Raw genomic sequence first — 12,160 nt, forward strand, 5'->3', positions numbered from 1 at the left:
TACAGTGTTAAGAGTACAATGGGACTTTATTATAGGAATTACTATTAAACATCTTTAAGAAAAAGATCACTTATGGAAATAAAATTCTAAAATAGCCACACTCACAAATGTCACAGATCAGTTTGTTTTGTTCTTTCGAAACCTTTCTGCAGAGAAATGATACAAACATCACTGAGAATTGTACATTTTTATGTAAGAAACACATTCTGGCCCCCAAGCCAGGTTTGTGGCCTTTCCACTCCATAAACCTGATTTTTGTTTTGTACAGCACACAAAAAACCCCTCTCCACCTCCATTAAAACCATGCTTTGTGCCTCCAGGATATTTTGACACAGCCACAGAGTGACATCCCCCAGAGGCTGTGCCTGGCCTGGGGTGTTCGAGGGCAGCTTGTTGGGGGGTGATGGTGGCAGAGCCGTGCCCAGAGCCCTGTGCCAGGCCTGGGCAGTGCCACCCATCTGCCCTGTCCCTCCCCAGCCTGGCCTGGGGTGTTTGAGGGCAGCTTGCTGGGGGGTGGTGGTGGCAAAGCCATGCCCAGGGCCCTGTGCCAGGCCTGGGTGGCCACGGAGCTTTGGTGCAGGAGCCCAGCAGGGTCAGAGCCAGCAGGGCTGGGCACTGAGCCCCCTGTGCTATCCCCTCCTCGCTGTCCCTCTCCCAGTGGGAGCAGAGGGGACGAGCTCAGGCAGAAAGCAGAGGCAGCTGCTGGCCTGGGGATGCTCCCAGCACACCTGGGCTGGGTGGCAGAGGTGACCCAGGTGTCCCTTACCGAGCAGATTGAGAGGAGGGACAGTGTCCCCCACTCTGTCCCGGCTCCCAGCGGTGCACAGGACTGGCCTGTGGCCCTGTGCCATCTCCCAGGGCAGCTCACCCATCCCTGCAGCCAGGGCAGGACCAGCCCAGCCCAGCCCAGCCCAGCCCCTCCCGGTCAGGGAGAGCAGAAATTCCAGAATTCCCTCCCAACCGTGGTGCTTCCTGCGCTCATGGAAACCGCGCTGGCACCGCCGCCCGCCGTGGAATGGTGACAGCCTGATCCACTTCCAAGTTTGATTTTCTTCCAAATATGCAGAGCTGCTCTGGACTGGGAGGGAGTAACAGCAGCCTCAGGGCCCCCAGGGCCAGGAGGGCAGGGAAGGAGCCCCTCCTTCTCCTCAGCTCTCTCAGAATGGAAATCCCACCAGGGACTAAAGGATTTTCCATTCCCTGATTGCCCCTTAGCCCCTTGCACATCTCCAGACCCACATCCTACCCTGGGCAGGGCAGGGCAGCCTGGGGCATTGTCTGCCCACTCCTGACAGTTGTGCCCCCCACCAGAAGCAGGGGTGCTGCCCACGGTGTGGTACCCCAGCATGGCTTGAGGTGGTCTAACCTGTCACCATGCTGCCACAACCCAGGATTGCTCCTCCATCCTTCAAAAGACACCAGAACTGGTATGGGCTGGGTGGGGTGGGAATTCTGCTGCTTTGATTTTAGGAACGCAAAGCTTGCTGGCATCCCAGGGTGCTCCCAGCCCATGGCACCTGCCCTGGCCCTCGGCACCCCAGAACTCATCTGAGCGCTGGTGCTGCTGGAGAGTTTTGTGCTACAGAGACAGCGCCCAGACCCTGCAGCCCCAGACACCTGGAACAGCCCCAGACACCTGGAAACAGCCCCAGACACCTGGAACAGCCCTGCCCTGGCCAGGAACCAGGGCAAGTGAGGCTCAGGGGATGCCCTGATCCCCAGCACGGCAGGAGGGGATGGCAGCAGCGCTCAACAGGTGCAGCAGCTGCAGCGCCGCCGGGGCAGCAAATCTTGGCGTCCACTTCAAAGGCACGCGGGCTCCGTGGGGATTGCAGAGGAGCCTGAGGGAGCCAGCGCCTGCAAGGGGGACTTTTGTTACCAAACCCTGCCGAGAGGCAGGGAAAACAGTTGCGTGAGTGTTTGATGGCTGGGGCTCCTGCGTCTGCCGCCTTCACAACTCCGATCCTGCAACATTTGTGCTGGTTGGCAGGAGGCAGGCAGTGAAACAGGCACGTCTAGAGCCACCTCCTGCATTTGGCAGGGAGCGTTGTGCCGATAAAGGAGAAGAAAATGTGCTGGCGGGAGCGGATTCTGACTTTACGCTCGTCACTCATTACTTACACAGCGAAGGAATTTGTTTATGTAATTATTTTTAGCCTGACAGCATCTCCGAGAGCTGCAGGATCCCGGCGCTGCGGGCACGAGGAAGGGGCTCTGCTCCTGCCCCGCACCAAACCCAGCAGTGCGCCAGGCCCTGGTACAAACTGTGTGCTGGACACACTTCCACCAGCCCTGCCAGCCCCTGGCTTGGGCTCTGCCTCTCACCTACAGTGAGGTGAGCAGGCACCCCCAGCACCCCACACCCCGTGGGACGTGTCCTGCTCCATCAGTGAGGGTTAAACCGCTGAGGAATCCAGCCCTTGATGCTGCCCCACAAAGCTCCCCAACTTCAAGGCAGTTGTAGCAATGCCGAAGGCAAATGTTTAATTCAAAGTGAAACGCCTAGGAAAAGAAGGCCTTTCCTTTATAAACAATTTATATTATTTGACTATTACCTGATCTGAATCTCTGCTCATTACTCCTAGCAATAATAGACAACGGCTGTTAGCTTCCCTTTCTGGCGTGGTTTTTGTTCCGGTGTGCGCAGAGTGCAGTCACATCAGACCCCTACAGATATGTTCAGGAGTGCTCCGGCCGGGCAGACCCCGCGTGGGACTGGATCCTCGTTAGTAGCGCTGATTCCATTTCGTTCCTCCCGTGCCGCCGGCCGGGGAGCAGGCGGGGCTGCCCCTCCCCAGCCCAGCTCGCTGGCTCCTCCACAGCCGCAGCCGCTCACTCGCAGCAGCTGCCCGCTTTTTTTTTTTGCCTTTTTTTTTTTTTTTGCCTTTTTGGCTGATTTTCTCGATAGGAAAAGTCGTTTTCAAACCATTGGTAAGAAAACACTGTGCCTCACTTCGATACTTGTACTTCAGAGGAGTACAGCAGCAGAGGGGGAACAGCCAAAATCTGCGTGGTTTGTTGGGTGGGTTTTTCCTTTTTCAGCCATCTCCTGATGAAGCCTCGTGCACGTCCTGTGCCAGCAAGGAACCCCAGAGCTGGGACCTGCAGGGAGGGAAGGAGAACAGCAGGTGCTCAGCCTCAGCCACACAGTGACAGCACCCATGGCCACTGACGGGGCTTGTCCCCACCCGGACACACTCTGGACCCAGCCTACAGCACTGGCTCTTCCTCCAGCCAGGCTGGGCCATGCACACCCAGGTGATCACCCACCCATCCCCAGGCGCCTCTCACCATTTACTGCCCCTCCTTCGGCGTCTCCTCCTCCTCGCGGAGCTGCTGCCGCCGTGCTTGGAACTCTTCATCTGCAAGGCAGAGGCAGGTGGGGCTGCAGCACCTCCACACCCAGGGCACTCCTGCACCACGGTGCCAGCCCGGGGGAGGCAGCCCAGCTTCCCCAGGGCAGGGTCTCCTTGCTCAGAGAGACAATCCCAGTGGCACTCGGGGAGTTTCTTTATAGATAGAGGCTTCTGGCCCACAGGGTATTTCTGCCAGGCATTCACACCTGAGCCAGCCCTGGGGGGATGTGGCACCATGGACCCAGCCTGCCAAGCCCAGCACACCCAGCACAGCCTGGCACAGCACTCCTTACCATATGCATGTCCTTCCACGTCATCCAGAAGATTTGCTGTGGAGGCTGCTGTCCCCATCCTGCTCCCTCCGCTAAGGAAAACCACTGTGAGGCCAGGATGTGGCCAGGGACCACAGCCACCCTCCCAGCCCATGCTCCAGCCACACAGGAGCCCTTGGGGAGCCTCCCCTGCCCCACAGCCCTTTCAGGATACACCTGGTGCTTCAACAAGTGTTTTCTTTTTGATTTCCTCATCTTTGTCTTCTCGGAGAAGGCTCTGGCGAGTTCAAACAGCTTCTTGCGCGTGGCTGGAAGGAAGCAGCTGCCTGAGGGTCTCACCCAAACCCCAAAACCCCTCCCAAAGCTGCCACAGGCAGGGGAAAGGAGAGGGGCAGGGCCAGGGGAGTGAGAGCCACCCACACCCAACACCCTGTGGTGATGCTCAGACTCGGGGAGGGAGACAGGGACACTTTGGTTCCTGGTGGGAGGTGCTCATGTTTTCCCCTTTTTCTGGGATTTTCATGACCTTCCTTACCCACCCCTCCCAGTGTTCCCAGTGCCCTCAGCCCAGCTGAGGCCACCCAAGGACCTTGCTCTAGTCTGTGGTGGGAATATCAGGCTGTGCCTGAGTCTGGGAGAGTGCCAGGTACTGCTGCCATTCCCCCTGCCCACCCCACTCCCAGCTGCCCCCCAGCCCTGCCAGGTGCCAGCCCGGGCCCTGCACACTCACATTTGCCCATGTGCTTGAGCTTGTCTCGGAATAAGGCATCGTCGGACACGGCCCCGCCGGCCTCGCTGGCTCCAGAGGGAGCTCCCTCACCTGCAAGGCAAACACCCCAAACACGGCTCACCGGGAGGGCCTGCCTGCCTGCCTGGAGAGGGGGCTGTGACAAATCATTCAGTTCCAGCAGCAGCCAAGGGCAGAGGGGCAGAGCAGGTGGGATGAGGGTGGGCTGGCTGTGGATGGGAACCCTCTGGGGACACAACCCCTGGGACCAGGAGTGCAGAGCCGTGGGCTGGCAGCACACCCTCACAGGGGCTCAGCCCCAGCACCAGCACCTCCCTCCAGGGTCAGCAGCTCCAAATTCCCCCGGGCTATGACTGTGCTCTGGGTGTTGGATGATGCTACCCAGTGGATCAGCAGCAAGCCCAGCTGGGTCAGGAACAGAGACCCCAGAGCCATGGCCCTGCTCCCCAGGTCTGGGAGCCCAGCTGGAGCCCTGCCAGGCTGCCCAGGCCTGCCCATCCCCACATGGGGCCATCGACAAATACCAGCTCTAATTCTGACTCTGGGCAGCTGCTGTGCTCCGAGGTTAATCAGGATTACCCAGAACAGTCATTATGCCTGCAGGCACAATCCTCTGCTCCAGCCCAGGCAGGGATGGATGGAGGCAGGATGCAGCAGCACCTCCACATGGGGAGGGAGGAGCACCCACCCCCAAGACCCACCAGCTCCCCTCTGTGCTGGGAGGGCAGCAGGGAGGGATCAGCACTTTCCTCCTCCACAGCCACTCTGGGGGCAGCTGGGCAGAGGGATGGGAATGCAGGGCTGTGGGGGATCCTGCTGTGGGGACACAACGCTCACATATCTCTTGGAAGTTACCTGATAATACAGAGGAGAAACCAAAGTCGTTGCTGACAGCAACACCAGTCGACTTGGATTTTTTTGACTCATATTTCAATCGATCTGAAACACAAAAAGCGCAGCGCCCGCTCGATCAGGCCCTGGAGGCAGAGCACATGGCTCAGCTCCCTGCTCTGCTCACAGCCCGTGGCTGCTGGCAAGGGAGGGAGCTGGGCTTTGCTTCAGCTCAGTGACCACGAGGCCTTGGGTGGGAGCCTACAGCAGCAGAGGAGCTGCCCACCCACCACAAGCACACACTAGCACACCTGTGGCTTTCCTGCAGGGACAGTGCTGCCAGGACCCTGCAGAGCACCACTGGCAGGGCTGGGCAGGGCTCAGAGGCCATTCCCAAAGCTCCTTGCCATGGATTCTGCTGGGCTCTGCCAGAGATTCTGCAGAGGGCTGGGCAGGGGGGCAGAGCAGGAGGCCAGGGAGCAGCCCAGCAGTGTGGGCAGCTCAGACCACAGCCCAGCCCGGCCACATCTTGTACTGGCTCTGCTTTGGCACAAGCCCTGATCCCGCGGGCAGGGCACCGCTGCCAGCAGGCAGAGCCACAGCAGGGCACACGCTCAAAAAGCAGAAGTTTCTGAAGGGTCTTTCACCTCTCTCCAGGGCGAGCAGGAAGTCCCGGTTCCTCTGGAGCTCCTTCATGAACTCTTCGTTCTGCAGGAAGAGGGCGATGCGCTCGTCCTCCAGGTACTGCTTCCAGCGGCGCTCCTGCTCCAGCGAGCCCTGGCCCCGGGGCACGGGCTGCCGGCAGCGGGGGGAGCCCTGCCGAGGCAAACAGGACACGCTGGGTGCTGCTCTCGGGGTCCCTGCAGCAGCCCCGGGGCTGAGCTCGGCCTCCTGCCCCTCTGTGTGTGTGTGACACCGGAGCTGCCCCAGCCCCGGGGCACCCACTGCTGCTCCCTGAGAGGGCACCCACTGCTGCTCCAAGAGGGGCACCCACTGCTGCTCCCAGAGAGGGCACCCACTGCTGCCCCAGCCCCGGGGCACCCACTGCTGCCCCAGCCCAGGGGCATCCACTGCTGCTCCCACAGGGGCACCCACTGCTGCTCCCACAGAGGCTCTCCCTCCTCTGCCCAACAGCCCAAAGGGCCAAAAGGGACAAACGGGGACAGGGCAGCACTGCCTCTGCCCCTTGGGAATGGGGACAGGGCAGAGGGGACACACATCCCACGCGGGAGCCTTCTGGAGCTCCTTCAGCAGAGCACAGGCTGGCAGGGACTTTTAACTCTAAGCCATGGGGTTGTGCCAAAGCAGAACCTGGTGTGGAGGTACGAGAATCGCTGCTTTATCTCCCATCTCCAAAGAGCAGAGCCTGCAGTGTCCTGCTGACAAACACCCCTGCACGAGGCACGTCACACCTCACACCTGGGGAGCAGCACAGCCTCATCCCTGCCTACAATGTTTATCTGATTTGTAGCTGCTCCCAGAGAGCCATAAAAAGCAAAAGCACACAATTACTGGGGAAAGAAAAGGGCAGCTGCTCCTCTCGTCCCCCTGAGCCCAAATGAATTGGCACGCTCCTATTCCCAGAAAGGTAATAGAGCCCGTGCAGCTCAACTTGCAGGGCAATCATTCATGAAAACGTGGCAGGCTGCCTTTGGAGACAAAACGAGAGTGAGGAGCAGGGTGCCTGCAGCCCCTCCATGCCAGGAGGGTGCTGGATCCACTTAGGGGTTCCTGTGTTAGCAAAGGGCTGAGGGATGATGCCCAGCATGTGTTGGGGCTGCTTGTTCCCCATGGGATGCTGCCCATTGCCTGCCCTGCTGCTGGCACCCAAATGTTGTTTGTAAAACAGCCATGAAGCACATGTGGACTGTGATTTCCCAGGGGTAAATCCTCTGGCTTGCACTAGGTTTCCCACCCAAATTCCACTGCATCAGCCCTCAAGTGCCCTGGCAGTGCTGCTCTCCTTAGGAGCATTACTGGTCCTGCTGCTCCTCACCAGAGCAGCAGGCAAGATGTTCAAATAATTGAGAACATTAGGTGCTTATGGCAAGTGGCATTTCTGGCACTAATGTGGGACAAAGCAGGAAAAATACCAAAGCTTTGCTGAGAGCTCTTTCACCCCTTGCCCACTTCATTGTCTTGAACAGGACACACTCCAGAACTTTTGGGTTAGTCCACACCTGGTACCCAGCGTGCTGATGCTGCAAGCTCAGGGAGGCTGAGCACTGGGATGGTGTCCCTGCCACCCCACGAGCAGGCTGGAAGGGGTGCCCAAGCTCACCTGTGTGCCAGCTGGGGCAGTCTGCTGGGGCAGGATGCGCAGGAAGTCCTCAGGGAGGTTGCCCAGCAGTGGTGGGTTCCAGTTCCTGTAGTGCACAGTGCTGCTGGGACAGGGCACGTCCGTCCTGTGGGGCAAGAACAGGGGCACCTCTGCTGAGGAGAAACCCACCAACACCAGCACCAGCACAACACCTTGTGGCAGCGTGGCACGGGGCCTGGCACAGGCCGGGCCTGGCACAGCAGGGCCTGCCCGGCTCCACCAGCAGTCCTGGAAACCACGAAACCCCAACACATCCCCAAACCTGCAGTGTTACCATCAGCTCTGGAGTATGAAAGATTTCTCAGAAGGTTTGGAATATTTGGGAGCTGTATTTCAAGCCCTGCCCTGCAACTCTGCACGCTGGGTTTTCCTTCTCCTCCCTGTTTCCCTCAGACTCCAAAAACCAGCCCAGTGGAGCCCCAGCACTGCAGGGATTTGCCCACAAAGCTGACAAATGTCCCTCTCCCAGTGTCACACCCACCCTGCACAGAGGGCAGGGCTGGCACAGAGCTGCCCAGGGCTCACACTTGCTGTCCCACAGCCACAGCCAGAGCGGTGCTGCAGGGGCCGAGTGATCCAGCCGAGGTGTGTGGTGAGCAGCCAGCCAGGGTGGGGCTGGCCCAGCACCTGGTGTTTTCCAGCAGCAGCAGCAGTGAGCGCTCCCCGCCCACGAGCTGATTTTTGCCATTCCACACGCTGCCAGAGAGGCTTTCCGGCCCCTCAGCTGTTGGTGGTTCAGACCCTCACAGGCATTTTTGAGCCAGCTGCGAGCTTCATTCATCTCCCTTGGCTTTGTCTCACTGGACCCTATAAGGAGCAGGGCCAGACAGCCATGCCACGGCCAGCTGGTGCAGCCTGACCCACACAGGGTGCCCAGGAGCTCAGCCTGACCTGCACACGGTGCCCAAGAAGCACAGCCTGACACCAGGTGCTGGAAGAGGTGCCCCAGGAGCTCAGCCTGACCTGCACAGGGTGCCCCAGGAGCTCAACCTGACCCACACAGGGTGCCCCAGGAGCTCAGCCTGATCTGCACAGGTGCCCCAGGAGCTCAGCCTGACTCCGGGTGCTGGCAGAGATGCCCCAGGAGCACAGCCTGACCCCGAGTGCTGGCACAGGTGCCCCAGGAGCAGGAGCTGTGCGGGGCAGGGTCTCACCTGGGCGGGGGCGTGGGTGGGGCGCGGGGGTAGCGGCTGCCCAAGGCCTGGCTCTCGTAGGCAGGAGGGGAGTACACGGGAGGGGGCTCCTCGTCCGAGCTGTCCGGCTCCAGGGTCCGCTCCAAGATCTGCAGGGTGAGAGGAGGGGGTGAGGGCAGGACAGGGAAATGCTCCCCAGCAGGCCAGAGCCCCACGTGCAGCAGCAAATCAGGGATGGCCCAGGCTGAATGGTGCTGCAAGGATGGGGCAACCTGCTGGCACTGGGCCTCCTGCACCCAGGGGGCTTTTGGTGGAGTTTGGAGTTTGGTGGAGTTTGGAGGTACTGCTTTCAAGGGAAGAGGGTGGCTGAGCCTACCCTTGGTGCACACAGCCCCACGGAGTCCCTCTGACAGCAGCAGAAGGGTTCCTGATGGGTTTTGGGGTGAGTGAGAGTGGGGAGAACACTTGGCCTGAGCCTGAAGCACTGCCCAAGCCAGCCATTGGTGCAGCAGCCCAGCCGATCCGGGCACTCCATCCTCTGCCTGCCTGCAGCAGCTGAGTAGCACCGTGCTGGGCAGGAGGAGGCAGGATGAGACTGATGTGCCCCAGGCGTGGAAGGCAGAGCCCCCAGAGGGGAGCCCCAGGCCGGTACCTCGGGGGGGATGCTGTCCTCCGAGTCGGAGCTGTCGTCGCAGCCGCTGCCGTCCAGGTTCATCTGCAGGAGCTGGTCGATGGTGGCGTCCACGGCGCCGTTGTTGGCCCTCAAGACGCACTCGATGATGTCGTAGTCCATGTTGGGGAACATGGTCTTGAAGTCCTCCATGGCCTGGTTGAACTCCAGGCGCCGCACCTGCCTGGCGGGGCGGCTGTTGTTGAGCTCCTGGGCGGAGGAGCCGCCGCGGGAGCCGCCGTTGCTGCTGCTGCGGCGGAACAGGCTCGTCATGGCGGGGCGGCTGCGGGCCCGGCGTGCCCGGCTGTGCCCCTGCTCACCGGGGGCTGCCCCGGCTGCCAGCCGCGACCATGGGTGGGCGGCGGGGCTCCCGCTCCCCGCGGCCGGCGGCTCCGCGTCAGCCCCCGGCGCACGGCTGCATCCTGCCACCTGCGGAGGGGACACGGACACGGTCACCGGGGGACATGGACACCAGGGGACAGAGCCACCCAGGGGACACAGTCACCCAGGAAACATGGTCACCAGGGGACACGGACACGGTCACCCAAGGGACACAGTCAACATTGGACACAGTCACCAGGGGACACGGTCACCCAAGGGACACAGTCAACATTGGACACAGTCACCAGGGGACACAGTCACAGTCACCCATGGGACACAGTCACCTATGGGACACAGTCACCCATGGGACACAGACACGGTCACCCAGGGGACACAGTCAACACTGGACAAAGTCACCAGGGGACACAGTCACCCATGGGACACAGACACGGTCACCAGGGGACACAGTCACCAAGGGATACAGTCATCGGGGGACACGGACACGGTCACCAGGGGACACAGACACAGTCACCCAGGGGACATGGTCACCCAGGGAACATGGTCACCAGGGGACACAGACACGGTCACTCAGGGGACACAGTCACCATTGGACACAGTCACCAGGGGACACAGTCATCGGGGGACACAGTCACCCAGGGGACACGGACACAGTCACCAGGGGACACGGTCACAGTCACGCAGGGGACACAGTCACCCATGGGACACAGTCACCCATGGGACACAGACACGGTCACCAGGGGACACAGTCACCAAGGGATACAGTCATCGGGGGACACGGACACGGTCACCGGGGGACACAGACACAGTCACCCATGGGACACAGTCACCCATGGGACACAGTCACCAGGGACAGCACCCAGAGGCTGCCCTGTCTCAGCAGGGCACATTCTGTTCCGTTCCACCCATCCCACTGCATCCTCGTGGGACTGAGCTATCCCCGCAGCATGCCCGGCACGCCGGAGCCTGGACGTGCCGTGCCAGGAGCTGTACCAGCAAAATGCAAGGCAAGAAAAATGGCATTACTTCCACTGCCCAGAGTTAACGTTTCCAGGTTTGACATGTATTTATAAACACGGTAAAATCACTCTTTAAAATAAAACATGGAGTCAGCTCAGAGAGTGTCAGGGCAGGGGGCTGAAATGCTGTGCGGCACAGCAAATCGACCTTTTGGAAAAGCTACCAAATCCAAGATTAACATTCACTTTAAAACCATAAACAGATTATACAGCTACTGCTTCTCGTTTGAAAATGCAGGGCCAAATTCAGTTCTGGATTAACTCCACTGTTTGAAACAGAATTACCCCAGGAACACTTTTGATCCATAATATCATTTTCAAAGGCTTTTTCCTAAGCGGCAGGCAGAGAGTTCAGGATAACTGTCCCTAAATGGTATTTAATGCAGAAGAACGTGCCAAGCACATTTCTTAGCGAAATGGTATAATCAGATTCCAAGCCATTAAGAGGAGCAGTCACCTCTGAAGGTCACCTGGGCTCTCCCCTGCCCAGCAAGACCATATGTGACAGCCACAGCCCCGAGCTGCTCCAAGGGGCTTCCAGAGGCTGCTGAGAACAAAACACACTTGCAATACATGGGGAACTCAGTGGGAGCTTGGGGAGAAGCTCACCTTTTGCCCCACTGTTAATTTACTCCCACCTTCATCCCAGGGACAGCACTGCTGCTGTACCAGAGGAATCACAGGGATGATCCCTGCTCCAGGCACACCCTGCTCTCCTTCCTGGCTTTTCTGTAATCCTGGAAGCATTTCCATCTGGATGCACCAGTCGGTCCCTGGGCTGAGCAGGTGCCAGGGGCCATCCAGTGCCACCTCCTGTGGCATTTGCTGCCAGGCAGGACAGGACCCAGGGAAAAGCAGCAGCAGAATTACTGTTGGGCACAAGGGGCCATTTCCAAACAGCACCAGGAGCCCCCAGCTTGCTCCTGCTCACTAATAATATCCATTTAAGTGGTCACTCAGCCAGGAACTGTCTCCATCCCGTAATTCAGTCCCCAGGATCAGCTTGCCAGGAGCCAGGCGTGGAGCAGAGCAGGAACAATCCCGACAGCTCTGCCCGGCTCTATTCACTGAGGACAAATAAATCCGCTGGAGTCAATTAATAAAACACTGCTGCTCGCTTCCTCCTCCGCTCCCCTGACTCACTCCAGCCAAGAGCCAGCATTGTTCACACCTCTGGAATTATACTTTAATTGCAATATTGCATGGCTGGTTTAGTCACGTATTAAATTGAGTTGTAACACATTCACAGGGTACACACCTCCTTACAAGATTTGGCTACTCCAAGAGCCTGGACACCCACGGGAACACAGCTTATGCTGGATACACACACAGCCACAATCCAGGGATGGAGATGGGAGTTTCTGTGCAGAACCATTGCCTCAGCAATGCTGTGCCAGCCCATAAACCTCCAACAGCACAATAACCCGCCAAAATCAGGCTGAAATTCTCCAGATCTCCATAAAGCAACCAAA

General features: G+C 59.3%; 1 protein-coding gene across 1 annotated transcript in view; it reads right to left on the reverse strand.

Annotated features, from left to right (window-relative positions):
- Window positions 1-12,160, reverse strand: part of CUEDC1 (CUE domain containing 1) — a 21,813-nt gene continuing 9,653 nt past the window's right edge. Inside the window, exons 2-11 of the mRNA XM_074557139.1 lie at window positions 9,313-9,759; window positions 8,682-8,809; window positions 7,489-7,612; window positions 5,855-6,023; window positions 5,232-5,315; window positions 4,359-4,448; window positions 3,843-3,936; window positions 3,650-3,708; window positions 3,292-3,362; window positions 1-3,102 (exon numbers count right to left, since the gene is read on the reverse strand). Coding sequence (XP_074413240.1) covers window positions 3,295-3,362; window positions 3,650-3,708; window positions 3,843-3,936; window positions 4,359-4,448; window positions 5,232-5,315; window positions 5,855-6,023; window positions 7,489-7,612; window positions 8,682-8,809; window positions 9,313-9,603 — 1,107 coding nt within the window. The 5' untranslated portion in view covers window positions 9,604-9,759 and the 3' untranslated portion in view covers window positions 1-3,102; window positions 3,292-3,294. The remainder of the gene's footprint in view (window positions 3,103-3,291; window positions 3,363-3,649; window positions 3,709-3,842; window positions 3,937-4,358; window positions 4,449-5,231; window positions 5,316-5,854; window positions 6,024-7,488; window positions 7,613-8,681; window positions 8,810-9,312; window positions 9,760-12,160) is intronic.

Source organism: Zonotrichia albicollis, chromosome 22 (genome assembly GCF_047830755.1).
Source record: "Zonotrichia albicollis isolate bZonAlb1 chromosome 22, bZonAlb1.hap1, whole genome shotgun sequence".
Classification (NCBI taxonomy): domain Eukaryota; kingdom Metazoa; phylum Chordata; class Aves; order Passeriformes; family Passerellidae; genus Zonotrichia; species Zonotrichia albicollis.